At 49.7% G+C, this 27,801-nt stretch overlaps 1 protein-coding gene across 1 annotated transcript; it reads left to right on the top strand.

Moving 5' to 3' along the window:
* The first annotated feature begins 201 nt into the window (after window positions 1–201).
* Window positions 202–27,801, top strand: ZBTB40 (zinc finger and BTB domain containing 40). Its single transcript, XM_050322732.1, is given in 19 exon segments — window positions 202–222; window positions 1,150–1,213; window positions 1,216–1,286; window positions 1,926–2,089; window positions 2,091–2,118; window positions 6,030–6,099; window positions 6,668–6,840; window positions 7,364–7,472; window positions 7,475–7,503; window positions 11,884–12,101; window positions 14,418–14,433; window positions 14,691–14,808; window positions 14,901–14,952; window positions 15,315–15,529; window positions 19,251–19,570; window positions 20,669–20,789; window positions 21,179–21,245; window positions 21,247–21,382; window positions 22,583–27,801. Coding segments are annotated over 19 exon segments (2,208 nt in total). The 3' UTR covers window positions 22,799–27,801.

Consider the following 27,801-nt stretch of genomic DNA (forward strand, 5'->3'; position numbering starts at 1 on the left):
TCCTTCAGCTTCAGGAAAGAGTGGGTGGACTAAAAATGCTACTTATATGGAGCCTGGCAAAAGAATCAGGCCTTTCTCTTCTCCCACGGCCAGCAGTGACTCCGCTCATGGCAGTTGGTTCCTTGTGATTTACAACAGCGTGGGAGAAGAGCAGAGCCCACATGTTGGATAGGCTGGAAGTGCAGGTGGCCGGCCCTGAGCATGGCTGAAGGGGTGGATCTGGTACTTGCAAAGATGAGCTGCAAACCAGCCAACTTCTGTGCCTGGAGAGGCTCTGCCTCTTGAGAAGCAGGAGGGTGGGCTCTCATCCCACTCAGGTTTTCCTGCCTTCCAGAGAAGGACCTAACCACTGTGTGCTCTTGCTTCAGAGGCACCCAGATGGGGAGCAGGACACCTCTGCTTTGAGGTGATGTCAAAACCATCTGGGATCTTCCAAAACATGTTCCATAGCACTTCATCTTTAAAGCCCGTGGGAGTTCTTGGCTGCTCAGGAGAGCTCTCCTGCCTGGCTGGGATCCACCCCCGAGGTGGCGTATGTGCTCCTTAAAGCTCCTGACCTGGTGACAGGCACTATTACTGCTGTTCTCTGAAAGAGAGCAGGAAGCTGAGTGCAAAGATGTTAAGCGTTGAAGGTCATGTAAATCGTGTCCGTCCAGGTGCTCTTTCTCCAGTGTTCATGCTGTTTTGTGGCCTGCACCAGTGTTAGGCATCCAAGTGTGTAGACAAGGCAGTGATATCTTTATCTTGTCTAGCTTAGATAAAAACTCCAGGTATCCCGCTGATACAGAATTCTGTTGGCAGATGTCCTGGATGTTCTCCCTCCTGCTGCAGGGTGGGGAGGGGGGGAGTAAAAGGAAGGCTCTGGTAGATGAGATTTAGGGCTGTGGACTTCTGCAACAAAATTACAGCTTGGGGGCAAAGATTTGTGAATTGATGAGTTGGGACTGGGGTGTGCTGAGGCCTTGGGCTGCAAGCAGACCTCTATCTCTAATGTTCACGTGGCCCTGCCCAGTGATGTGGGGAGAAAATGAACTGGTCACGAACCACTTAGTGCTTTGCAGATCCAAGCTAGCTTCTCAGATTCTCCTCTGTGTTTGCTAGATGATCTGAACAGGTCTTCCTGCCCTGCTTCCCCACCTGTCCTTTCAGAAACCAGCTGCTGAATTCAGCATCAGCTCCAGCCATTTACCTGGCCCTGTAGAAGCAGAAATGGAGCCGATATTTCTCCTCCTGGTCAGGAACTTGCTGTGAATTGCACCTGCGTTCACCATGACTTGATGTCGAGTGTCTCCAGGCCCCTCCAGGAGGGTTCAAGCTCTGACCAGCCTGCCCATGCTGAGTGGAGTGGCTGTGTGGAAGAGCCTCCAGAGGGGAAAGGGTGATCCAGAGGGGAAAGAGGGATTTAGGTGAGACTTCACAGGTCTGGGCACAGCCTTGCCTCCTGTTGGCAACACATCGACTCCCATTTTCCTGTTATGGGCCATCTTTTCCTCTGTGTTTGATCTTTTTAGTTTGCCTTGGGTTACCTGTTCTGCAGGAATTTTCTTCCTTTGGCTTTTGCAGTTGTTTCACGCTCACCATTTTGCCAGAGCTGTAGTGAGCAAAATTTTTCGTGCCCAGGTGTGTGAATGCATCTGCCGTGTGGTGGGATCTGTGTTTGTGCAGGACATGGGGCTGATCAGACAGTCTGTCTAACAGCAAGTGAACAGAGTTGCCTACTAATGCTACCTTATCCTTTAAACTCCTATTCAGCATGGGAGGAAAACAGAGGCTGTATTGGGTTTAAAATAAATGTTCCATTTATAACTGGTGTTAAATAAACCGTTGGTTTTCCCTCCAGGCTCTGTGATATCTTCAGAAGGGATTTGTAAGTCACAGTTTTCCTATTATAGCCAATGTGCTGGTTACAAACCGATGCCTTTCAGTCACATCGTGCTTTCTGCGAATCCCTTCAATTAGCAAATAACTCATCTTGTTTCTCTTGCACAGCAGCAGAGAGTAAAAGCTGTAAACTGGATTTCTTTCTTGGATATGAAAGTGTTTTCTCTGAGGCCCTTTCTGATGCCCAGGCTGTGCTGAAAAGACTCGAGCAGAGAAATTGATGCCTCTCAAAAGGAGGTAGGTGTGTTTGCTTCCATAAATGATACAAGTTTTTTTTCTTAGCCCATACTGCTAAGGGCTAGAATAGTTTGTGCCTTGTTCAGGAAATTGTTGCATGGGAAACCGGTGCCTGGTTGTTTGAAGGGCAACATGTGCTCACCTGAGCACCACCCTGGAGAGAAGCATCTGTAAGTGCAAGCTGCTCCTGCACACAGATAAGGAAGTGTGTCCTGCCCTGAAGACATCCTTGTGTTGTAGGAGAACTCCAGCACAGATTTCTCTCCTCCTGTTTATGGCATTTGCTCTAGGAACTGCATCGACTTGTAAACAACTGACATACGAGATCCTGATATAGATTTCCCAGGCTCTTGGCACTGTCTTGCTCTGTGGATGGCAGAGCTGCCGAGGGGGCAGTGGAATGGAGGGTGGCAGGGGGGTGCCAGGTGCTGCCCCGTGAGGCTTCTCCTGGCAGTGTGCTGCTTTAGGAGCAGTCAGAGCTGGGGAATGATGACTTGGTGACTGTTGGAGGGGATAGCTGGCTCTGGATGCTGGGAGTGTGCTGAAGGGTGCTCTGGGCTCTGAGCAGTGGTAGCCACATGCCAGCCGTTGTCCCAGCTCAGAGCCACCACAGAAACATCAGGACATGGAACATTTTGGCTGCGGTGGCATTCTGCTTATAAAAGCCCAAGGCATTATGTCTGTTAGAAAGAAAACCCCAAAACATGTATGACAGCAGCGAAGAGAATTCCCTTGAGTTAGGGAGCTTTCTGCTGAGCCCTTAAATGTTCACAGAGTTTCCTTAGCTGCTGGTTCTCCTGATGGCATTGAATGTAACATCTCGTGGCCTTTAGGAGACAGATTTGTGTTTGCAGCAGCAAGCCCAAGCCTGGCGGGGCTGACAAGCACCTCTGAGTGCCCTGCTGAGAGAAGGATTCGGTTTTTGTACATTTGTTCGTCGCCGCGATCAGATCAATACGTCAGGTTTAAGGTTTTACTGTTCTCCACCCTAACAATTGGAGCAGAGCTGGGGTGAGTGCTGTGCAGTGGGGATGGGTGTGGCCAGAAGGGATTTGGCAGCTCAGTGCCCCATCAGACACCACCTGTGTCTCCTGCCTCCCTCGCTGCTCGCAGCAGGGCAGAGCTGTGCCTGCTGAGTGCCCAGGCAGGTGAGCTGCAGCTTCCCTGCTGCACCACGGCCTCGCTTGCTGTTGCTTTGCAGCCACTGCTAATTCACGTTCCTTCAGCACCTCAGACCCGGCAGGGAAGGTTTACAGACCCATTCGCGGCCCTTTGTGCTCCCAAAAGAGCTGTTGCAGCAGGAGCCAAGCAGAGAGGTTGTGGTGCTCAGAGCCGCTTTGGGTGCCTGACTGCGAAGCGGTAGCTGGACAATTTTCCTGCAGCTATAAATAAATGCTGAATAAATGAGAAATGGATTTTCTTTAAGCCTTCCCGAAAAATCACTTCTCAGCTGTGACAAGCATGAAAAGTGTCAGCCCCAGGGCAGTGGGGGAACAGGCTGCAGCCTGTTGTAAGCAAGGGCTGAGCCAGATCTGTCCCTCTCTGAGCTCCCCCCTGGGATCAGCGGGACCTGTGGGCACATGCACTGAGTCTGGGCTCTGTTTGTAGCACACAGAGCAGCTCTTTCCATCGAGGGCCTGGTGTTTTCTTTAGGGGGAAGCACAGCACTGTGTTTTTAAAGTCGTGCTTGAAGTGCAAGTTCAGCTCCTAAGAGCCCAGCTCGGATGTGTAATTCAGGCTGAGGTTGTGCCAGTGCTAGATGTCAATGGATTTTCGTTCTCTCTCCTTTTTTTTTCCCCTCCCCTTCTTTGTATCCTCTTGCCAGTCATTTGCTTGAAGTTTTGGGTGCCTCGGGGCAAGTAGAAGCAGGTCTGGAAGGTGGTGAGGTGCAGTTCTTGGCAGAAAGCATTGCTGGTGTGCTTGCCCTGCTGCAGGGGAGATCTCCCATCCCTCGTGTCCTTCCACTTGGGAGCCTTTTGGGGGTGGCTGATCTCTCTGAGCAAGCAGTGATGTGCTTTGGGCAGCAAAGCCTGGACACTGTGAGAGTTCAGGTGTGTTTTGCAAGCCAAGGCTGTCCTGGTGTTCAGGCCCCTCTGGTTTCCGTGGGATTTGGGTTTGGATGCTTCTTCTGTTGCTGGTGAGCTCATCCCTGCATGGTGCCTTGTTCCCTGCAGCACTCCTGTCTGCTCCCCTCTGCTGTTCCTGCCTATTTCCTCCTGCTTCCAGTGGAGACTTGTTTGGTCGTGGGCTTTTTTCCCAAGAAGGTTTGTGGTACAAGGCTGGCTTTTGTGAGGAGTGTTGCTTCTCTTCTGATTTTGGTGTTCTGTTTTGCTCCTCGAACTGAAAAATGCAGATGAATTGCTTTTCAGTTTAGGGAGATGTGATTTTCGGGCTTGTTTTTGCTTTAGAGTTTTTCTGTATATCTCGCATAAACTATTCCTATCTAATTTGGTTCTGGCTTGGATGAAACCTGCTTGGAAATGAGAACAGGACTGAAATTGCAGTAATTTGGGGAAGCGTGGAAGAGCTTTGCTGGTGTCAAGTCTTATCTTCCTGTGCTCTCTTAGAGAAACTCAATTCAAATTATTGCACAGCTCATTTGTTCCCTGTACTGCTGGGTTCAGATGGAGTGGGGGAGAGCTGATGCTCCCACGTAGAATAAATGTCACTGTGCTTGTGGATCGTTTCTATTGCCTGTGGGCCTGTCCAGTCGTTGTCGTCCTTCATTTGCAGCTGCAGGGATTTCTGGATGCAGCAGAAGAAAGAAGTTTCCTGTTATCTTCTGCATCCTGATTAGGAGCGAAAGCTTGTGAGGGTTTTGCTTTTTTTTCTTTCGTGGTGACAGAGCTAGAGAACTTTTTCCCACCCTGTTCTTTGTAGTTGTGCAGAAGTTTGGGCTGAGCTTTCGCTCCAGTTGTGTGGAGCCAGAAGGAGCTCAGCATTGTCCACGGAGCCTTCGTGGGGTCTCCCTCACCAGTCACGTACAGATACAGGCTTGAAAAAAAAGCAGTTTGGGTTTCTGAAGGAGAAATAGGAACATAGTTTTTTTTTCTGATGATTATATGCACAGTGATACCTGGGGATCTGGGTAGCAATGCTGTGCTATTTTAATTAAAAAAAAAAATCCCAAAATTAAAAAAATATATTGCAATAGTGCAAGTTACTTTTCATCCATATTAGCACAAACATGGATTTGGCAGGATCTGAGCACCTTTAGGATGGTGAGAGTGGAGGTATCTCGTGTTTTACAGGCTCGTTTTGATCTGGAAGGGGCCAGGCATGCAAACCTTGAGAACAAACATGATCTGGTTATCAAGTCTCATTACAAATTAATGTTTGCATTAAAAAAAACCAAAAAAAGAACCACCTTTAAGTTTGTTCTCCAGCACATCTGCGGCGTCTCCTTTCTTCTTTACACCAGAGCCCTTCATGTCCACGCTCTCCATTCGGCAGGAAAACCCAGTGGGAGAAGCTGGGCCTCGTGCAGCTCCCCCTGTGAGGATGGCCACTGCACTAGGTCATTGCACTGCCTCGCTCCCCAAATCTGTGAGCGCTTCCACCTGCTGGGGAAGCCAGCCCGCCCTCCCCCGGCGCAGCCCCAAGCAGTTGCATTCAGTCTTTTCATCACTGCAGTAAAAATGACAGTGACAGCAGAAAATGGCCGTTCTCCCTGGAGCGGGGCTGAACTCCCCGCTTCAAAGGCACCTTTATAGCATCCCTGGAGTCTCCATAAAGGCCGCTGCTCCGAAAGGCTGGCGTGTCTCCTGGAGAGCTGGGGAGCCTGTGTCTGCAGGGGCAGTGTTTACAGCGCTCAAGGACTCTGGGGAAATGGGAGCAAGAGTTCCAGCTTATTTCTTTGCCTTTTATTTCCATAACTGCACAGGCACGTTTGCCTCTGGTTGCTGTTTCAGGTCACTGAAGTAGATTTTTGGAGCTCTGGGTTTGATTGCCCGGCACGCTGGGAGCCCACGGCGCTCAAGAGTTTGTGTGCCTCCTCTCCAGAGCTTTCCCTAGGAGGCAAAATTCCACTGGGATTGAGGTTGGAGATTGCTGAAAGTCCTGTTTGAAATGCTCTCTGCTTTCTATGCAGGTGATCCCTCCTTGTTCTGCAGTGAGATCCAGGATCCCTTGCCCTAGCCTTGGCCTTCCAAAGTAGTGGTGATAATCCATGGTTTATCAGGTTCCTTACCCTTATTGGCCTGTGGCTATTTGGGGAAGACATGAAGAGAGGTTTGGTGCTGGAACCAGCTCCAGTTTGTGGGATTTGGTGTACAGGTGAGGGCTGGCAGCAGGGCTTGCTGCCCTCCTTCCTGGGGCTGGAGCTTGGGTTCAGTGGTGTGTATTTATGTGGGGGTTTTGGTGGTTTTTGTGGTTCTGTTTATTTTTTTTGTCCCCTGAACAAAACCCCAGGGTTCTGCTTGCTGTGTGTGTTTGTATAGGGCAGTTCACTCTGTTATCCAAACCTTCTTGCATTTCTGTTCTGCTGTAGGCTCTGGCTGCCTGTCTGGCCGAGGGAACAGGCACTGTTGAAGAAGTTGCTGAGCCACAGTGGAGCGTTCTTGGCTCAAGGATTCTCACACCCAGGATGGTGACACCCAAGACACTTGGCCCCTGGACACACAGACCCTCATGCCTTTTCTGAAGCTGTTTCAAGACATGGATTCCAGGCTGAGAGCGGCTCTGCTGGGAACAGGGCACTGGAGAAACCCCCACAGCAAGGAGGTAAATTGGATATTGGGTGCTGCCTCTTGCAAATTGAGTGGGTAGTCTTACAGGCAAAGCGGAGAAACTCTGTATCCTTGGATGCAGGAGGTTTATCAGGAGCTGGCCAAGATCCTGGAGCATTCCTGCCTGCAGCAGCAGGTGTAGCTGTGCAGGGCTCTCCCCATCACTGCCCGGAGGGCTGGATCGATGGCTGGCAGCCAGCGTGGGTCAGAGCACAGCTGAGGCTTGAGATTGAAGGCTTCTTTCTTACTCGAGCCTGACACAAAGCAGTGGCCTTGCAAACCTGGTGTTAACCTCCAGCTTGCTTTATGGCTTTGTGCTCTGTTAGATAAATCAGACGTTTTCCTTTCATAGAGTTTAAAGAGAATAGTAAAGTGATTTTCCTCTGCTGCTTGTGCTTGGGATGAGCTTTGCTATTCACTTAGATCTTTCACAGAGTCTCCCTTGCTTCAGGAGCCTGTCAGTTCCTTCAGACTGACTTGTTTCTTCTCTTGTGTTTCTGAATCCTCTTCCCCCAGAGAACAGAGCCGAGGAGGAGACGCTGACCGCTCGCTTGCTGGGCTGCAGGGAGGAGCTGATCCAGGGTGTGACACAGCTCAGCCCCATCGTGGAGTTCTTGGAGGCAGCAGAGGAGGATTCCTGACCTCTTTGGAGAAGGGGGTAACAACATCTGGAATGAGGCAAACTATGTGGGCGAGGTGGGATGTCAGTGGGATGCAAGGCAGCGTGTACTGTGGTTTGCCTCACCTGGCTGTTTCACCTGCCCCCTGCAAAGAATGTGTGTGGTCTCAGGTCCTTCTTTGCTGGACTGTGGGAATAGGGACAGCTGAGCAGTGAAGGCAACCTCAAAACCAGGATCCGTGTCAGACTGCCCCTGCAAGTGGAGGTGCCTGGTATTCCTCCTAGCCCTGAAAATGCCTTTTTGGGAGCATGGAGAAGGCTCTGTAGGGGAGTGTGAGCAGAACCACTCTGCTACCTGCTTGCCAGTTCCTGGTCATCAGCTTCCCTTTCAGCTGACTCCCAGCTTTAACTCTTTTTTGTGGCTCCTACCACACAATTGTCTGTTACTTTTTATGTATTGAAGGCAGCAGTTGGTAGGGAGGACTGTTGCTCTCCTTTCCTGTAAGCAGTTGCACTATGTGTGCTGATTTGCAGAAGCCATAAAGGACAAAATTCTGTGCGTAATCTGCTTTCCTCTGTGTTTGGGGGGAGCTGGCTGTCCCCTGTGCAGGTGGAACTTACAGGGTGCCCTCACATGCTGTGGTCAGGACGCAGCTTGAGACCTCCTGTCCTCGTTTGTCACATCAGTTAGTTCCTCTGACACAGGATTATAGCGAGTGGAAAGTTGCACCAAGCTCTGGCAGCTTCATCAGCACTAGGGAAATTGGGATTTTCATAGATGCCTGTTCATGTTGCAGTGTGGCCTTTCTTTTGAAGGCCGCACCTTTTCCCTGCACCCTTCTTTTTGTCTTCGTGGAATCAGGTAGTTAAAATTCAGCCATTTTTTGCCTCCCTTCCCATTTTAGAAAACAAACACAACGCCCCAGTAATAACCAAAACCGTTCTGCCATCGTAATTCTGCTCCTTGGGCACAGGATACAGCCTGTAATTGCATCATCATGTGCTGCAGGGCCCCTGCCTCCTTTGGTGGAGGAGCAGTGTTATTCCATGTTTCTTTTCATCCTTGTCAGTCACTGTGTGCTCCGTTTGCTGCAGAGCCTCCAAACCCTGCTCTGAATACCAAATCTCCTCTCTATGGGATCCCTTCATGCTCTTGTTTCATCCCACAGTTTCCCACCAAACAACAGATATATTTGGGGGCGCTCTGATAAGGAGGGGGCAGAGCTCTGTCCTGCTGTGGCACACGAAAACAAGGCAGAAGTTGCCAAGTGTAGACTTGATCTTAACGGCTTTCCCAGTTTTCAAGTTTGGTTTATTTGTTCAATTCCACCCTCTCCCCTCAGACCAATGGAAAAGTGTTTAATTATTCCAGAAAAATTGATTAAAATGGCGGGCCCATAGCATATGTGCAGGTGGGATCTCTGGTATCTCAGGGACTGGGAAAAAGCACATGGAATTAGCAGGCACCTCTGAAGGTTTCGTCTTACCTGATTCAGCCAGTGTTGCACTGGGGCTCTGGGCTGGCAGGGATGGGATCTAGTTCTCCAAGGGTTCATAGAGATGAGGCTTTCCTTTTTTTCCTCACAGTCACTGCCTCATTAGCTACACATTTATTCAGCAAGACAAGTGCTAGTTTCTCATGTAGCAGCCTTTTTTCTGGGCAGCTGGGTTCTGTCTGTGCCTGGTCTGAGCTGTGCATGGAGCAAGTTTGATTTTCTTTGCTGGAAAACCAGTATGTGATGTTTTGTGAAGCCTCTCTGTAAACCTCTGGTTTTTTTCTGGAGTTTTTAAACCTAACCTTTCTCTCTTTTTTTTTTTTTTTTTTTGAGTGCTTAACTTCTGTGGCTTTTTTGGTATTTCTGTAATGTGGGAATGTGGGGTGGAGGATTTGAATGCAGATTATCACCTAAAAGAAATAAAGCTGGATACAAAGGAAGAGCAGGCAACCTTTTCATTCGTGGTGTCTCATGGCTTAGGTTGTTGCAGAGTTCAGAATGACCACAACAGAGTGTGAGCTCCCCAAGAGATGCTGCTCTTGTACCTCTTTTTGTGTTCTCTCAGGAGAGGACTTCAGACTGAGGGATCCAGAGGCAGCTCGGTGTGAATTGAATGGGAGGACACATCAACAGGTTCGCTAACAGAGTTTGGGCTACAAAAGAAGGGATCTTTAGAAATGAGAGAAACTAATTAAGGAGTTCAGGTGCTCATTAGAGCGGAGGAGGAGCTGTTGGATTAGTTTCTTTTATGTTAAAGGTAGGAGAACTGTCTGAAGTTTGCATCCTGAATGAGAAAGGAGAACTTTTATTAGAGGTTACAGACCTGAGTGAGTGAACAACTTGAGGAAAGGTTTTAGGACCTGCAGGGAATGGCCAAAACATCTGAGAGGCAAATAAATGTACTGTAGAGCTGTGAAGAGGTTTGTGGCACATCAGGCTGCTGGGCATCAGGGCAGATATCATGACAAGCAACAGACATTTGTCTGATCAAGTAAAGAAAAAGAATGAGGAGAGGAGATGACCTGCAAACTCTTTTCAGAACCTGGGGCCCTATCCAGGAGAACCACAGAAACAGAAATTTCCTACAGCTGAAGGAAAATCACAGCTCAAAGGACATCTCTCAACAATCAGTTAAGCCCAATTTGATGCTTTCTGTGATGGCATGGCAGGATGGGGCAGTGATGATGAGGGGAGAGCAGTGGATGGTGTCTACCTCGACTTCAGCAAGGCTTTTGACACCATAACATCCTCATAGATAAGCTCAGGGAACATGGGTTAGGTGAGTGGACAGTGAGGTGGATCAAGAACAGGCTGAATGGCAGACTCAGAGGGTCGTGATCAGTGGAGTCAGTGGAGTCAGTGGCATCCCTAGGGATCAGTACTTGGTCTGATCTTATTCAACTTGTTTACCAAACACCTGGATGAAGGGATCAGGTGCACCCTGAGCAGATTTTCTGGATGATATGGAACTGGGGGGAGTGGCTGATACATCTGAAGGCTGTCCTGCCATTCAGCAGGACCTTGATAGGCTGGAGAACTGGGCAGAGAGAAACGAAATGAAGTTCAACAAGGGCAAGTGCAGATCCTGCACCTGGGGAGGAACAAGCTCAAGTACCACCACAGGCTGGGAGGTGAATTACTAGGCAGGTGCTAAGAGGATGGTGCCCAGAGACAGGACGAGGAGCAATAGCCATAAACTAAAACACAAGAAATTCCACCTCAACATGAGGAAGAACTTTCCATTGAGGGGGGCAGAGCACTGGAACAGCTGCCCAGGGAGGGTGTGGGGCCTTAATTCCAAACCAGCCTGTTCCTGTGTCATCTGCTCTGGATGACCCTGCAGAAATTTCTGTTCCAGTCTGGTTTAAAAAAGGTGAATTCATACTGGAACTTGACAGATCTGCAGTGGGAAGATCAGGGGAGTGGAGAAGCTGCTTTATGGGAGGAGCTGCCTTATATAGACAAGGGAAATGAAGACTGAAAGGGAATATGATTGTGCTCCTACAATGAAATTGAAGAGGATGGGTAGGGTAAACACCTCAGAGAGTTCAGAAGGCTTTTTAAGCTAAAAGATAATGCTGGCACATGTACAAACAGGCATACGCTGGCCATGAATAAATTTTAGCTGAAAATTAGAAGAATTAGCAGGGGAATGAAGCTGTGGAAGAGCATTTCAGCCAGGGGAAAGGGAGCAAAAATGTAACTAGTTTTAGGACAGATCTTAATAATTTTATTGATGGGACTGTGTAGTGTAGTGCTTTTGTCAGCAGGGAACTGAGCTGGTGGCCCTGCAGAGGTTCTGCTCAGGAGCAAAGCAGTGGTGGAGAGGAGGTCAACCTGTATTTGTCAGCTGCCTCTCCCTTGGAGGTATTTTACTGGTATCCTAGAGCTTTTCCAAGATACAGTGGTTGCATCTAGTGTAAGAGATGTCTCATGTGACCTCATCAGAGAAAGAATAATTCAATTAATAGATGATTATTTAAATAAAGAGAGTGGTTTTTTTCTGTCCATCTATTTTTTGATGGCAAGCAGAAAAATCGGGGAGACAAGGGAAAAGAGACTGTCAGTTTTCAAAGTATTTAATAAAAATGTTATGTTGGTTTGAACACTGTCTTTAAGTCTATTTTTGTTTTCTTTTAAAAAATGGGTTTTTTGCTTGTCAGCCTCTTCCAAGAGTTGGACTTGGTGGAAGAACCCACCAGGGTGGTCTTTGAGCCGATGCACATCGGTTACACCTGGGACACGTTCAGGTGTTCTGCAATAGCATCCTGTAACCCCTCCCAGCTAAACTGTGGAAGCAGTGGATATGGGTTTATTGCAGTGCTGTGATACTGCTCCTGTTTTTCTGATCTCATTTCAGATCCAGGAGTTTGTAGGGAGCTCTCACAGGCGGGTTTGTGGCTGGTTTTTTTTTTTGTTGCAGGTAGTTTTGGATTGCTGTGAAAGCAGCTCTGAGAAGGAAGCCATGGACAACCTGCACAGGAAGGTGGATGAAGAGAAAACCCTAAATGTGGAAAGCTTGATCAGACTTCTAGGGGCTGTGAAAGCATCACTCCCTGGGCTCCAGCTTCTGCTGGGCAACTTGGTGGCAACAGCAAACATCTCTGATAGCAAAGGTGTGGGTAGACTAAACTTCCACTGGTGACTTTAACTTATGGTACTGACTGGCTTTGAAAGCAAATCGCTAAAAAGTTCCCCAAAGTTGTAGATGTTGACATTAAATACAGACAGTCTCATATGTGGAATTCCTTGTGACTGGGGGAGATGGGGGTAAAATTTATTTGGTCTGTGCTCCTGTCCTCGATCCAGGTAGCATTGCAGCTCGTGGTCCCTTATGTGGAGCAGAGTGTGCTGATGGGAATCCCACACTTAGTGTCCCCATTAGACATCATTCTCTTGCATGACCAGATCCCTCCTCCTGTTTATTTTGGTGGGGTTTTGTTGTTGCTGCCTGCCTGTGGTGGTTCAGGGACTCAGGAGCCCTCATCTTTTGCCTGGTGGGACAGTCCTCCAAGTTTGGGTGGCTTTAGACGTACCCCGAGCAATTCACATCGAGAGACTCTGAAGTCACATGAAAATTAAAAACTAAATTAACATGCAGTGAAATGTAAATGAGTGTTTAATAGAAAGCAAAACTGTGCTCATAATGCTGATAATTTCCTCTGTAGCAAACATTCCCGACAGGCACTTTGCTTTGTCATTTGTTAAGCACGACTGCTTTCTTGAAACACCAGACTCCCAGCATGGTTAATTATCTCGTGGTAATACCCATTCCAAGGAGGAGCATTCCTTAATTACACAGAGCTGAATCTCCTCAAATTGCAGCTTGAACAAACAGAAGCACAAATATTTCTTATCTTGGAAATGAAGAGGGAGGGAATGATTTGATTTTACCGGTGGCTGATGGATTCGCTGGTGGCACCCTTGGTGTCACCATGCTGTCCTGCTGATGGAAGGGAGGAGGTCCTGCACCTGGCACAGGGCACCTGGCTCTGGTTCTGGAGCTCACCTTGGCACGGCAGCAGAGCTGAGACTGCATTCATAACAACTCAAATTTGTGTCACAAAATCAGAAACATTCTGATGGGAGAAGGGGGAAATAATTAATCTGTGAATTTCCCTTGGCTTTGCTGAGGATCAGAGTCATGTCTCCAAGAAGTCTTTCTTCAGGGAGCTTTTCATAATAGCTCAAAATCTTTCCTTTATTATTCCCCCAGCCTGCCATTGCCTCCTTCTCCATCCCAGAGAGTTTTCTCTCCTTACCTGGCACTGTGTGTCTTCTGGGTCCCACAGACTTTATCTTTCCTCCCCAGGCTGTGTGTGTTTAGCTGCCTTTCTCCCAGGAAAATGAATCTGTGAGAATCATGGATTGTTCTTATTGGTAGGGAACCAGAATGATTAAAAGGCAGAAGTACACAAACAAAAATTGGGCACGGATGTCTTGGGTGAACTATAACATTTGGGTTTGGTTTCTCCTACAAAAGTATAACTGTGCATCTTCTTCAATTTAAAAATTTAAATGGTGAAAAAATCCTCCTCACATTCATCTGTTTGGCAGTTTTCACTTTTATTTATCAACTAATCAGGTGACAAGTTACAATCATAGGTTACTTATGGGACACAGTAGATTTTGCTTAGGTCTCTTCATTATCCTGAATAAACACTGTTCCTCTTCCTTGACTTAGTCCATTGTGTCCTGACACTGGGGTATCTTTAAGGGGTTGGGGTGTTACTCTGGAGTCATCATTGTTCTGATTTATCAAGGCAAACTTCAGCAGATCCAGCTTGGAATTAGATCAGGGAGCAGAAAGGAATGGAGTTAGAGTTGCATCTTTTGGTGTAAGGGAGAGAAGAAGATGCTATGACTGCTCTGCAACTGCAGGTCTGGTTTGTGTGCCCTTAACATTTTCACCAACTGAGCCCACCAAGTTCTTGATTACCTTGGACCACCTGGGTGTTTGTAAAATGTTAATGTGTTTGATGGTCGTACAAGGGCATGAGAGAGACGTGAGCTGGGGCATTTCAGAGCCCCTTCTTGGTGGAGTGCATCAAACACTCTGACTTACAGACCTCTTGCAGTGAAACTCCAATTAAGAGTCAGTAATGGGGTCTTTGTGATTCCAGGGAATGAGAAAAGGCTGATGAACATCTTGAAGTACTGCCTTCAGGAGGCAAAGCCACATGGTCATCTGCTGAACATGCTGAAAACTGAGACTTTCTTCTTCTGGGCTTACACCTGGATGGAGACTCAGGAGACATTTGGGTGCCAGAGATCCATTCCTGTTAGAGACGTGTGGGCAGAGGACATTGTGTGCTGTCTTTGCTTTGGAGAAGGTCTGGTTTGTCGTGTTCATCCTGAGCTTGAAGGTGAATCCAGGTGTGCTGTGAGGATAAGGCCCTGAGCATTAGTGACCCAGGGAGAACTATCTGCCTGGGCTTTTCTTGGTCTCCCCTGAAGTTGCACTGTGAGCCAGGTGGGGGAGCAAGGGCAGGCTGGATCTTGGTGAGCCTCATTCGTGTCCTTGGGGGTCCCTTCCAGCTCAGAACTGTGACTCTGTGTGATGCAGGATGGGGTGTGTTAGTGCCACTGTGGGCTCTCCAAGGCCATGGAGCAGTTTGGGATGTAGGAGGCAGGTGGATGGGGTGTGTTAGTGCCACTGTGGTCTCTCCAAGGCCATGGAGCAGGCTGTGAGGTGGGAGGCCAGCAGTTTCACCTCCCTCTTGTCAGCAGTCGTTGTCTGTCTCTGCCATTTGGCAGCTGCTGATGGCTGTGCAGGAGCCTGCATCCCTGAACCTGCTCATGGAGGAGATCTGGAAACAACCTGGTGCAGAGTTTTTCTTCCAAACAGGTAATGACTCTGGTGTTCCTTTATGCTTTCCCTGAGCTTCTCCTGCTGCTGGCAGCAGCTGCTTTCTAACTCCTCACCCTTTCCCTGGCCAGCAACCTCTTTTCTTCCAATGGTTCTCAACACCTGGATCCTTAGTGAAACATTGTTGGAAAAGCACTTTGTTTGGCAAACGTGGCTGCTTTGCTTGTGGCTCTGTGCATTCAGGTTTTACAATGAGCAAACCTTTTAGAGCTGAGCCCTCATAAGCACTGAAAGCCATCCAAATTTTGAAGTGCCCCTCTGCTGAAGTGAGTGTGTTGAATGCTTTATTGGGTGTTTTATATAAATTTATTTTATTATAACTTCTCTTAATCCTGAAATTCTCTCAACTCATGCACAAGTATCAGTGAGGGACAGACGTGTATGGAAAGGGATTTCTTTTCTGGTTTCTCAAAGCAGGTTCCCAGCAGTAGAGATGAATCAGGAAGGATGTGCCCTCACTCCCAGACCAACCTGACCTTTCACAGCCCAAAATCTCTGTCAGGTGATCTTATCATCTTATTATTTCTCCTGCTACTGAGTGTTTCTGCTCAGAAGGAAAGTTTAGAGGCCTCCTTGAAAGCAGCTCTGAGCACAGCCCAGGAGAAGTGTGTCCTGGCCATGAAGCTCTGCCAGGTGCTGTGCAGTGTCCATGAGTCCTTCCCAGACCTTCAGCCAGTGATGCAGGAGCTGGGCTGTGTGGGTGAGAGAAGCACAGGCTTCACCCTTTTACACATGATTGCAGGTGACAGTTTGGTGGGGGACCAAGAGTCCTGGTGGGCCTGATGCCCTGGCCAGGTGTTGGGGTTGTACCTGCAGGGGGATTTGCAGGGCTGATCTCTGGTTGCAGGCACTGGAGTGTGTGTTTCTGCTGCTGGTAACATGCACCATGTCACAGTTTTGTATGTCACAAGGGTTGTGGAGCCCATAACTCACCCTATACTGGTGTTCTTTAACTGTGTTTGCATTTTTCCACCCCAGCCCTTGCTCTGGAAGCGTTTAAGCATCTTAGTTCTGTAATTTGTATCTATATGGGATTATTTTTCAGAATTATTATCCTTAAGCTGCGGGGTTTCATTGGCTCTTCCTGTGCTGTTGGATCTGTATGAATTTGGACTTACATTACAGTCACTTGCCTTTCTGTGTGTGGATTTTCCACAGGCTGCAGGAAGGTCATGACAGAGCGCAATTGTCTTGTGCAAAGATGACCATGATGGTGCAGTTTCTGGTCCAAGACTATTTTCTGAGTTAATTTTCTTAGAATGCTTCAATTTGGCCTTGCAAATGCTCCCCTGTGAGGATCTGTGCTGGTTTTAAAACTCAGCAGGAAGACCAAGCCCACTCAAACAGCCCCCTTTTCGATAGGGGAGGAAAAGAAACCCTAAGAGGATTACAAATTGGAGTCACAATTTACTGAAGAAATTGCAATAAACACAACAATAATAGTAAAGGATTGCACAGGAGAGGGAATGGTTTAACCAACAAAGGCAGGCTGTAACCTGGCCCCCCAGGGGAAAAACCAAAATGGAGACTGTTCCTGTGCTGTGTGCCATGTGCCACCATCCCATACGGAGAGCAATTTGATGAGCTCCAGAACAAATGCAGAGCTGTTACCACGTGTGAGCCCTGCCCTGAGCTGTGGGAGGCTTTCCAGCTGAGCCCAGTTGTGTCTTTGCATTTGAAGGAAAAATTTCTGAACTGAATTTGGTGCTTTTAATGACAGGGATAACTGAGGGCCAGGAAGGTAACTGCAGGTGTGCATTCTCCTGGAAAAGATGCAAATGGGACTTGCTAATTCTGTTTGCTCACATACATTTTCATGGCATCGTGTTTGTGAGCGCATCCAGATTCTTTGGGCTGCGGAGTCCACTGGGATGTGCACAGTGTGGTTTTTATCCGAGCACAGGCGCTGGTTCAGCTCACTCCATCCCTATTTCCTCGTGTGGAAATGCCAGTAGATTGCTGGGGAGTTAGAGTAAGCAGGTTGCTATCAACGTCTCCTCTTTTTTTTTAGGGATAGAATGTTTAATGACTTTGAAAATATGGGTCAGGGCCATCAGCCTTTAAGAATGAACACAAGCCTTGTGGCTTTTAAACTCACCATCACTCTGTGCTTGGCAGGGACAGGCAAAGCCCCCCTGTGCTGGGGGCAGGTCACCCTCTGCACCCTGGGTGTGTTGGTGTGCCCACACTCACTTGGGCAGTGAGGAAATCTTGCTGGAAGGTGGGGCTGGGTTTCTGGGGGCAGGGCACAGGTAGAAGAAATCTGGGATCTCAGTGACTGTTGTAGCTGTAGGGCTTGGAGGCTCATGCCCTGATGACTGTGGAGCCAGCAGTTTGTGTGTGTGTGTGAATGTGCAGCCCACAGGAGCTCGTGGACACCTTGCAGTGGGCACCAGAGGGGCCTGGGGAGCCGCTGCCACGGCTCTGGCAGATCCTGCCTCTCTGGCAGCAACATCAAATAAAGCAGAGCTGCTGTCACTGAGTGCCTTTGCAGGGCATCAAGCCAGTGTGGAGATGAAATCAGGCAAGAAGCAACATCAAAAAAACGAAAGCCCTTGGAAAATGGTATTTACTCGGCAAAAACATCTATTCTGGATGAAGTGTCCAGAGGAGGATTGCCAGGTACCAGCCTCTTTCTGGCATCCTACAGATCTTTGTGCTGAACCTCAGTATCTTAATTTCGAGGCTCCTCAGCTCTGACACCACTGCTTCTCAGCCCCAAATGTTGCAGGGGACCAATAGCCATGTGGCTCTTGGCATGAGGTGTGAGTGATAACTCTGGGCCTCATGTCTCAGGGGTGTGAGCTTCCTCTTGGAGCTGAGGAGACCTTATGTCTCTGAGAACGTTTGTGCCACATGGAGATGTGAGCAGTCTGCATTTCCACTTGAAAACAACAGGTTTTGCATCTCCACTGCAAAAAAAGCCCTCGAAAATTTCTGATAACTCATCTAGGTGAGCTGAAGCACTTGGGAGTGCCCTGTGGAGGAAGCTGCATCCATTCCCAACCATGCTCAGCACTACAGAGGGTTGGTTCCTTTGGTTGAGGTACAACATGGAATCTCTTGGCTTCTCCTTGGGGTCCTGCTGTAGTTGGAGCACTGTCAGTGCTGGCAGCTGGTGCATGCAAAGACAGGCTTTGGCTTTTTCAGCCAACTCCATAACCTCCTCTCTAGCCATCTGTTTTCCAGGGCTTTCTACAGTCTCTTCTTGGGAGATCACGTTTGTCAACATAGGGCTCACTTTCCATTCTCAGCAATGTGTCAAAACTCTGTGAAAAGGCTTTTCTTCTCCAGGGTCTTGTGTTTAAAAAAACAAGCACAAGTTATCCTCCTTCACTTGGGTCAGACAAACTGCCAGTGTTGGTTGCAGGGATGTGGGAAGAAACCTGAGAGGGGACAGGTCGAGGCAGCCTTGGCAGAGCAGGACAAACTGGAAACCAGCCTTCCAGTCTGCTGGAAGTTCTCCCTTGATGTGTTCATAGGTTATGGTTCATCACTTGGCATCTCAAGATTTCCAGGTCTGTTGGAATATACCATTTAGTGTCTAGTTGGTTGGACATCTGGGGCAGTGGTGGTGTGTGGGGAGACACTGCTGAGTTCTTCCCATAGGGAAGGAGGCAGAGATGAAGTTTTGCAAGCACAGGCTGAATTTCCTGTACATTGGCAAAGGGAGAAGTGTGTGCTGGTTTCCATGGCCACACAGTTCCCTGGTTCTCATTATAGCAAAGAAGACAAATGTATCTGTTTGTATTTTGATTTCTTCCATACGTACATTCCCTGTGGGTTTTTTTTTTTTTCTGTAGATTGAGATCCTGGGTGAATTTTCCAGCTTGTGCTTTTTGAGATGCTGGTGTTACAGGGACAGGGAAAGCATTAAGCTTTGTAAGAAATGAACATAATGAGCAATTTAAAATACCTCAGGGCCCCAAGCAGAAGACTCAAAAGGGTCGCAGTAAGATTATCCGTTCCCTTTCAAAGAGTTTGTGTTTGTGAAGTGTTTCTGAGATTTCTCGTAATTAAGGGCTGGATATCCCCTCTCAGTGGCAGATTTAGGCAGTATCCTATCTGAGGCTCAGGTCTGCAAACATTTAAGCATGGCTGTAACTTTATGTGTCTGAGTAGGAGGCAAATGCTTGGAAGCAACAGTTTGAGGAGCAAGCTTTTAGGAAAATCTGGCCCTGGTTCTTGGCCCCTGGTGTGTGTGGTGGAGCAGTTCAAGGATCACTCTTTATGCCTCTTACTATGCATGGCCAGAGCCACTTTTGGGCAGAGCCACGTTCCACCACTGTGATGGACAGAGTGTCTGATTGCCTCTGTGCAGGACAGACTGCCTGTGTAGGAGCATTCAGGAGATGGGAGACTGAGGGGCAGGTATCCAGTCCTACTGGTCACCACCCAACCAGTAATTGCTATTTCCATAGGTCTCTTGACTGAGGGAAGTGGGGAGAAACCCAGGATCAGGAAGTGGAAGGTGAACAGTGAATCCCAGGTTAAATCTCTGGACAAAGATGAGGACGAGGCAGGAAAGCAGATCCAGTGTAAACAGTACAGCCAGGTCAAATTGACCAAGAAGGAACTGGAGAAGCATCAGCTGGAGGTCCATGGGGTGGTGGGAATGGCCAAAAAAAAGAAGCAGCAGCTCCCTGTGGCGTGTGACATCTGTGGAAGAGAGTTTGCTCATGCCTCAGGTAGGGTTGGGGTGAGCAGGGTGTTTAGGCAGAAGTTTGGACAATATAATAAAGTGATAGTCTGAAATCTCCTCCTCCTCCCTGCAGCTCTGTGAGTGCCGTGTGTGAGAAACGCAGCTCAGCTCATTTCTCCTGCCCCACTGAGCACAACCACTTTCTGATTAGTTCTTCCCTAATTGGTTTTCCACATGGCTCATCAAGGAAAAGTGGGGCTACTGGCAAATTTAAAAGCCTCCAAAAATAACCGAGCTGTTCCAGTTCCTGGCTGCTTTAGCAGGACAAGTAAGAGGAGCTGAGTCTCTTTGAGTCTCTTTGCCATCCCCGGGGCATCTCACGATGTCCTGGTGGACCTCCAGGCTGGAGGACACCAGTGGACCCTGGTGTCACTGGTGGGCTGATGGAGCAGTGCAGTGCCTCTGCAGCAGCCTGAGGCAAGGCTTCTCCATCCTTTGGGGGACTCCTGTGCATTGGGCTACTCCCAGACCTCCTTCACCTGCATGGGTTTGCCTGCAGCTTCCCACTTTGCCTTCCCCTCATCCCCTTATCCAGCTCCTCAGATTAGCCACACAGTCTTCCTCTCCTCCATCTTCCTTGTTTTTCTCCTGAGTAGCTCCTCTCTGTCCCATCTCACCTAGACTCCAGCAATGCATCCTTCCTCTGGATATCCTAGTTTCTCCTGCCCTTCCCTCTGGCTGAATTCCACATATTTTCATGCCCCTGCTGCTCCTAGCCCTGCACCCAGTGCCATGCCCTCCCGGGGCTGAGGCGGAGCCCTTCCAGCTCATGGGCACAGAGGATGCATTGCTGGGGTTGTAATAAATGTCCTTGGCTCTATTTCCCACTGTTCCACGAGTGTGATGCAGTTGGGCAACTCATTTTGAACATGAAAGTGTGTAGTACCCCTGGCTACCTGGGGTCGGTGCTAATTTAATCATCCCCGTGCAGGTGTGGTGTCCTGGCACCTCCAGGACATTCTGGACCTTGTGCTGAGATGCTCTGAGATGCTACCCCAGGAAAACCCATTCACTTCACAGTGTCTTCCCTCTCCCTCTGAGATGAGGCACAGTCCAGGCAGAGCTGCTGCTGGGGGCAGGCTCTCTGGGCTGTCCCTGCAGGGAAGATGTTCAGCTGCCCCTCCTGCGTTCACCCAGGCCATGGAGCTGTCCCTCCACATCTGCACCCACATGGCAGATGAGCCCTGCATCTGCCAGGACTGTGGGAAAGGCTTCCACCAGGCCAAGGGGCTCTCCATCCACCTCAGGACCTTCCCCAGCAAGTGTGGCCCGGCTGCCCCCACAGTGTGGGCAGCTCAGCCTGTGAGGCACGGCTTCCCTGGGGTCGTGGCGTGGGATTATGTGACTGTGGGCTGGCTGGGGGTCTCATGGGGGGATTTTTTCCCTCCCAGGAAAAGTGAGACTTTAGTGGTTTGATGCTGTGAGGAGGGTTATCTCAAAAATAATGGCCAACAGGCTGCTGGGAGCTCACCATGGAAAGCTGTGGGTGAGCAGGAACAGCAAAACCTATATGTAAAGCCCAAACTCCAGTTCTAGTTTCCACCTGGAAAGTAACATTTCCCTCCCTTTTTTTTGACTGTCTCTTAATTCTTCTTTTCCCTTGGTTTCTCTACCCTCTGTGGTTTGTGTTATGTTTCTGGGTGGCAGACACTGAAGATCCCTGCAGCTGCAAGAAGGGCCAGATGAGCTTTGCCACCCTGCAGGAACACCACAAGCCATGAAGCCCATTCGTGGGAATACCACCCCTGCCCTTCCTGCTCCAAAATCTGCAGTGCCCCATCACTCCTGGAGCACCTCATGGTGACCCACGCTGGGGGAAAGCCCTTTGGAATCTGTGACAAGACTTACCAGGTGAGCTGGTGCAGCCAGGAGTTGGCCTCACATGCCAAGGTTGCTGTTGCCTGCTCCTGCAGCAGGATGTCTCTCCAGGCCATGTGCAGCAGTTTGGGGTTGGCAGAGAGATCAATTGGGACAGAGGAGGCAGAGTCCATAGGGAAAAGGCAGGTGAAAGAAGGGCTGCTACTGTAAAGGGCTCCATATCTACCCATCTGGACCCTCAGGAATCTTATTCATCCAAGTTTCTGGCTACCAAGAGGTGTAGGAATTAAAAATAGGCGTGTTGCAAATGGCACGCCTTGGAGGGAATGTGTGTGGGAGCACATTGCTACAAGGGAACAAGAATTCACACCAAAAGGAAACCTGAGACAGGGATCGGGGATTCAGCTGTGTTCAACTCCTCAGGGAAAACTGAGAAACACAGTGAGGTGTAAGTGCTTGTCCTGGGGGAGGAGGAGCAGGTCTTGTATCTGCTGAGTGTAACTCCCCTGCTACTTCTGCTTTCTACATGGTTCTTACTATGGTGCCCCTGGAACAGAATCACTGAATCCCAGAGCGGTTTGGGTTGAAATGATTCCCCATTTTTAGAGGGATCCATGATGTAAACCCCCAGCCCACAGTGCTCTGGCGTTTCTGTGCTGGCATGATGAGGTCTTGCTGGAGGGGAAGCAGCTCAGTCCTGGCTTTAAGGAGCCAAGGGGGAGGATTGGCAGGGTATGCAGAGGTGCCTGGCTACTCACAGGCTGTTAACACCCCGATGACACCCACAGGCTGTTAACACCCCCATGAGACTACAGCTGTTTTGTTGGAGGCCCAGTGCTAGGTTTGAACCAAGCCTCTTCCTCTTCAAAATCTCAGCCATCAGTGGAGAACAGTTCCTTGGATGAGAGAACCCAGTGTGCAAGATTCCCTGGGATGGCATTCCTCCAGTGGATAATCACAGAGTGTTTACTGTCTACAGCTGCTTGTGGAGCTAAATTATAGCAATTTTGTGGGGAGAAATATTCAGATTACTCTCCTGTCTCCTCTTGCATCACTGGTGTGTGTGGTTTGGCGTTTCCCATTTGTCTCATGCCTGTTGTAATTGCAGGCCTGGGGCGTGAAGCTGAATGTTGTTACCTGAGCTGAGGCTGGGGAAGGTGTGGGCAGCAAAGGGATCCTGGGGAAAGTGGTGCTGTACCTGTCTGACTCTTGCACCATCTTCCTTCCACACAGGGGACTCAGACGTCAGAGCAAGGAACAGCAGAGCACATCATCTCTTCTGGTGGCACCCAGCTCGTTGGCTCCCAGGTCTTTGTGGTGTTGCCTGAATCCCACATGAGCCAAAGTGGCTCTGAGCAGGTGACTCTGGAGGACTTGTTTGATGACAAAGTAACTCTGATTTGTGAAGAAACCAAGAGGGAGACAGTGGGTGGAGATTTTTATGGCTGAATCAGTGATGTAGTCACAGGTATCTTCTCTGCAGGGTGTGTAAGGGCTGCTTTGTGTCTTCTGCTCTCAGCTGTACTGATGTGCAGCTAGAGACCTCCTCCAGCACAGAGCTGACCTTTGGGTCTCTCTTCTCCAGCAGGAACTTCCTGGGAACTGGGCTAAATGACTTCAGTGCTGTTTGGGTAGCACCTTGTGCAGCACAGGCTCTGATCCCATCCATGTTTTTGCTGTAGCTGCCTGTTGGAAAGGAGGGTCCAAGGCAGGTCTGGCCATCCTCATCCTCTCGACAAGCAAACAGCCCTGGGATGTCCCACCACCCTCTTAATTCACCAGGAACATGCTGAAAGAGGGGAAGGAGCTGTGCCTGCATGCCAGGGTCCCTCATTACTGGTGTCAGTACCTTGGCACTAATGAAGGTGTTTGAGTGGAGGATAGCTGTTGTGACTGCAAGTGGACATTCCCCTGCCACAGGGGGGGCACTGCCCTCTAAAATGCATTCAGGTGCCCACTGTAAAGTTTACTTCTCTGCTGCCAGCACGATGCAACAGCTTCTCTGCAGCACACTGGTCCCTTTAAGGCTAAATTTCATAAAGCTTTTTTATCTGCAGTTTCCTAAAATATAATCTGATAATTAATGGTTTGCTGAATCCGTTATGAAGTGCAATTAGATAGATGCAGGGTTCCCGTGGCTCTGAGGGGACTGGTAGCATTTATCTTCCTTTCCCTCGTGCCAGAAGGTTGAACTCTGCCACTGCAATATTTACACAGGGAGCCAGATCTCAGAGCCCAGGACCCCACGGTGAGCAGGGAGTGCTCCTGCTGCCCAGAGCTGTGGGAGGTGAACACTGGAGTTTTCCAGCAGCATCTTGTGCTGGCTGCTCGCTGCCACCAGGCAGAGAGGGTGGCACAGGAGCATGCCAAGGTGGCTGTGCCAGTGAGAGAGTTTGTCCCTGTTATAACTTGGAAGGCAAAAGGGAGCAGCAGAGCTCCCAGGAGAGGGGCTTGGGGAGCTCATGGCGTTTTGTGTGCGTTGTAGCAGCAGGCATGTGACCCTGCTGAAGTGTTTCTCGTGTCTTGAAGGGCTCCCACAGATGGTTTGTCCCCCTAAGCTTCTCAGGGATGGTGACACGGAGGAAGCACGAGGTTAAGTTGCCACTGAATCCAGGAATGACCAGGAGATGGTGCTCAAGGCCTTGAGGATTAGTGCTAGTGGCCAGGTGCCTCTGCACCTTTGTGGAAGCTCCTCTGAGCCTTCCCAGGCCTTCCCCAGCTCCTGGGCTGCCAGCCGTGGAGAGACCTTGAGCCACTGCCCAGCTGAAGGAGAGCTCCAAGCCCTGGACAGGTCGCCTCCAAACCCTGGATATCACTGCTTAAAGAGCCTGGAGCTGGGTCTTGGCCACCTGTGGAGAGGGTAAAATGCACTTGTTACTGAGGTGAAGAGGTGAAAAAGCCTGGGATCCCCCCTTGAGCAGGAGGAGAGGGGCCAGAGGAGGAGCTGCTGGAACCCATCTCATGTGTGGCACTTGGGATGAGCATGGGGATAATGACACAACAAGCAACTGTGTCTTGATGGTTTCAGAGCAGATGTGTTGGGAGGAAAGAAGTGGATTTTGTCCCACAGGCTGGTGGAGTTGGAAGCTGTTCCCCCTTTTCTGACTCCGTGGGAGCAGGGAGCTGTGGAAATCCTGCACAGGCTGTGGGGAGCTCTGGAGTGGGAAGTGGATTGTCCAGACAATGCTCTGCAGGTGTTCTGGCCTTTATGTGTGAGCCAGTACCTGCAGGGAGAGCTAAGGTGAAGCTGATGTCCCTTTGTTATTGAAAAACTGTGGAGGGGGGGGTAAAGGTTAAGCAGGGCTTGTGGAGAAGTTTTCTTTATTTCTATTCATCTCACAGGGCAGGGGCAGCTCAGCCAGGGCAGAGCATGTATTTGGGGCCTGTTGGCCGTGATCCCTTTGGTCCCTGATTCCTGATTGTTGTTACAGCTGGAGGGGGATGCTGTAGATACCACTTTCAGGGGTGGTTCAGACTCACCTCTCCTATTTGGGGCCATCTCTCCTGCCTTTCTGCCCAGCAAGATCCTGTGTGGACGTACCCCCAGCAGAATCCTGCCAGCTCCACACACCCAGGGAGAGCTCTGTAGCTCCACAGAGCCCCTCAAGTATCTCCCATATCATTATGAGGAGATAATAACTCACTTTCCCTCATTCCAGTTCCTTCTTGATAGATGAGGTACGTACAGCAGAGCAAATTGCAGCGTTAGCAACACCCGTGTCCTACCCAGGAGGGAGATGTATTTTCCCAGGACACATCCTGGTCTGGTGTGCACCACACTGGAGATGCTGATGGCTGGTGATTCCTTGTTTCCTCTGTAAAAGTAAAACATGGTGAAGGAGAGATGTATCTGCAGAGTGTCATTTGAAGCAATTCACTGAAGAAAAAAACCACCTTGTGCTTGAAAATACAATTTTTTCGAGTCTTCTCCCAGGTGCTGGGTGACCCACTGGGTTTTGGGTCCTGTGCCTCCCTTGCCCTTGGTACCATCCTCTAAGGAAGCAGGTCAGGCTGGAGCATGGGACCATCCTGCCCTTCAGTGTGTCCTGTTGGAGCTGCCAGATGCTCTGGGGAAAAGGGCAGAGTGCCTCTAACAAGCTAGGAAGTCACATCCCATGGAGGACTTCAGGTCAGGTAATGGTGGAATTACCTGACAGGACAAGGTGGAATGGCTTTAAGCTGGAAGAGGATAGATTTAGATTGGATAATAGGAAGAAATTCTCCCCTGTGAGGGTGGTGAGGCCCTGGCACAGGTTCTGACCCTGTGTCTGTCCTGTTGCTGTGGGATCCTTCAGAACAAGGGAGGGTGCCCTGAGTACAGCACTTGACCTTTCCCATGTAAAGTGTCATTTCACAGCCCCAAGGTGCTATTTTAACAGTGCCTGCAAATTCAGTGCTCTGGGCTTCGTTTTTGGTTGGGGTTTTTTGTTATTTTTAAATCCAACCTGTTCTTAATTAGGTGCAAAGATGCCACTGCTCACCCAAGAGTTAAAGAAGGAGGTGGCATGGAGGGAGTTTGGACAGAGCTTGAATCCTCTCGTGGGGGAGAGGAAGAGGAGAATGGGTACCAATGGTCTGAAAACCCTGTGTGTGGTTCAGGCAAGCCCTGGCAGCCCCAGGTGATGCTGATGTCTTGGCAAATTTTAATGTTGGTCTGGCAGGCTGCCAGCATGTCCCCAGTGAATTCAGGCACTGGAAAAGGGAAGTGATGTCTACAACAGCCCCTCCAGCTCAGCAAAACCCGAGTCAGGAGGTGGAAAACCTGCCTTGGAGCACGAGAGCAAAGGAGCTCTCACTGCTCTGCGTGGCTGAGGAGTGACCTGGTGGCAGCTTCACCCCCTGTGCCGGGAGATGGTGCTCACTGCCATCCCTGCACTCTGGCAAGTGCTGGGGGGCATCACTGTTAGTCAAGCTCCATTTGTACAGAGCACAAAATGCTTAGCTTGGCCTTATTTCCCTTTTCTTGGGCACCCTGGAAATGCCTGGCACTGGGGGCAGTCCAGGCAGAGACCTTTCCACTGCTGACAGGAGCAGTCAGTCCCTGTCTTGCTTCCGAGGAGCTCGGGGTCAAGTTTGTTGGCCGATATTCCTTCATCCCGTGGATCAGGGATGCTTGGAGCCCTGCAGCATATGGGAACCTCGTCTGGGCAGGCTGGCTGCTCGTGTTCTCTGTGCTTCCCAGACTTTCCCCTGCTGGCCCCAGAGCCTCCTGCAGATGGGGAGGGCTGGCTGGGATGGGTCTGGTGTGCCCGTCCTCCCTTCGAGCACAGAGGAGCTGCCAACAAATGGGTCTGTCCTGGTAGATTAGATCTATCTTGGGGCTGTGCAAAATCATCTCAGCCCACAGGTCTTCCAGCCACTGGAGGCTTCCTGCTGGAGATGGAGTTTGCTCTCTTTCTCTTGGCTGCAGTAAGGTGAGAGAGCCCTGCCTCAGGTTTCAGGCTGCCTGGGGAGATAATCCCTGCCCCTCCAGCTGTGCTGAACCTGCTGACGGGTGTGATGATGGCTTTCCATGACATGTGAATCTGGCTTTCTCTGCCCAAGGAGGCCAAGGCCATATGTCACCTCCTCCATGGCCTTGGCCTTCTTGGCCAGCACTTTGGTGGCGAAGAGTTGAGCTCCAATCTTTGCCAGCCACCCTCATCCCTCCGCTTTGCTGTCCTTCCCCTGGACTAGGTCTCCCTGCAGGTTCACCCCAGAACCTTCACCCACCTTCCCCTGATCTGCCATCACCCAGACCTTCTTCCCCAAAGCTCGTGCTGCAGAGGTGTGCCTGCACCTCCACATGTTCCTGCCCCGTGCAGGGCTCTGCTCTCTGCAGAGACTACACGTGGGGGCACATCTGGGAAGTCTCCAATTGCAGGTTCATCATTCCCATTCTGATCTTCTGCAGGAGTCACAGGGAGAGCTCAGTGCTGGGTGGAAAACGGGTGGAATGGCTGTAAGGACCCAAAAAATGTGGGGTTTGTTCCCTTGGTCCAACCTGTGTGTTTATTTCTTCCAGCTCAGAGGCTCCAGCGAGGCACTGTTTAGAGCAGAGCTGCCCCATCCACTGGTACTTAATGCCATAATAACATCACGTTGGTTCAGCACATTGCACTTCAGACCTGTGGTTGTTTCTTTTGTCCCTGAGTGTTTAAAGCTGCTGTTATTGAGCTGTCCAGTGACACAAGGGGCTTTCTCCAGCAGGGTTATAGATGATAGTGAGTTTGGTGATAACACAGGAGCAGGTCAGATGATCTCTGTAGTGTGTGTGAACTCCCATTTATCAACAGCCAGTCTCTGTGAGCAGTGAATTCCCTGCACAGCTCCCTCCAGCCTCTCACATCAGCTAACCCAGATAATCCTTTGCTATCTGCTATATCTCAGTAGATCTATTAAACACACACGAGTTCTGGTGTCCTTGTGCATAACCAGGGTACGCTGCAAGATTTCAAATCCCCCGGTGCAGG

This window comes from Myiozetetes cayanensis, unplaced genomic scaffold (assembly GCF_022539395.1).
Source record: "Myiozetetes cayanensis isolate MyiCay16 unplaced genomic scaffold, myiCay2020 scf28, whole genome shotgun sequence".
In the NCBI taxonomy this organism is placed as follows: Eukaryota; Metazoa; Chordata; class Aves; order Passeriformes; family Tyrannidae; genus Myiozetetes; species Myiozetetes cayanensis.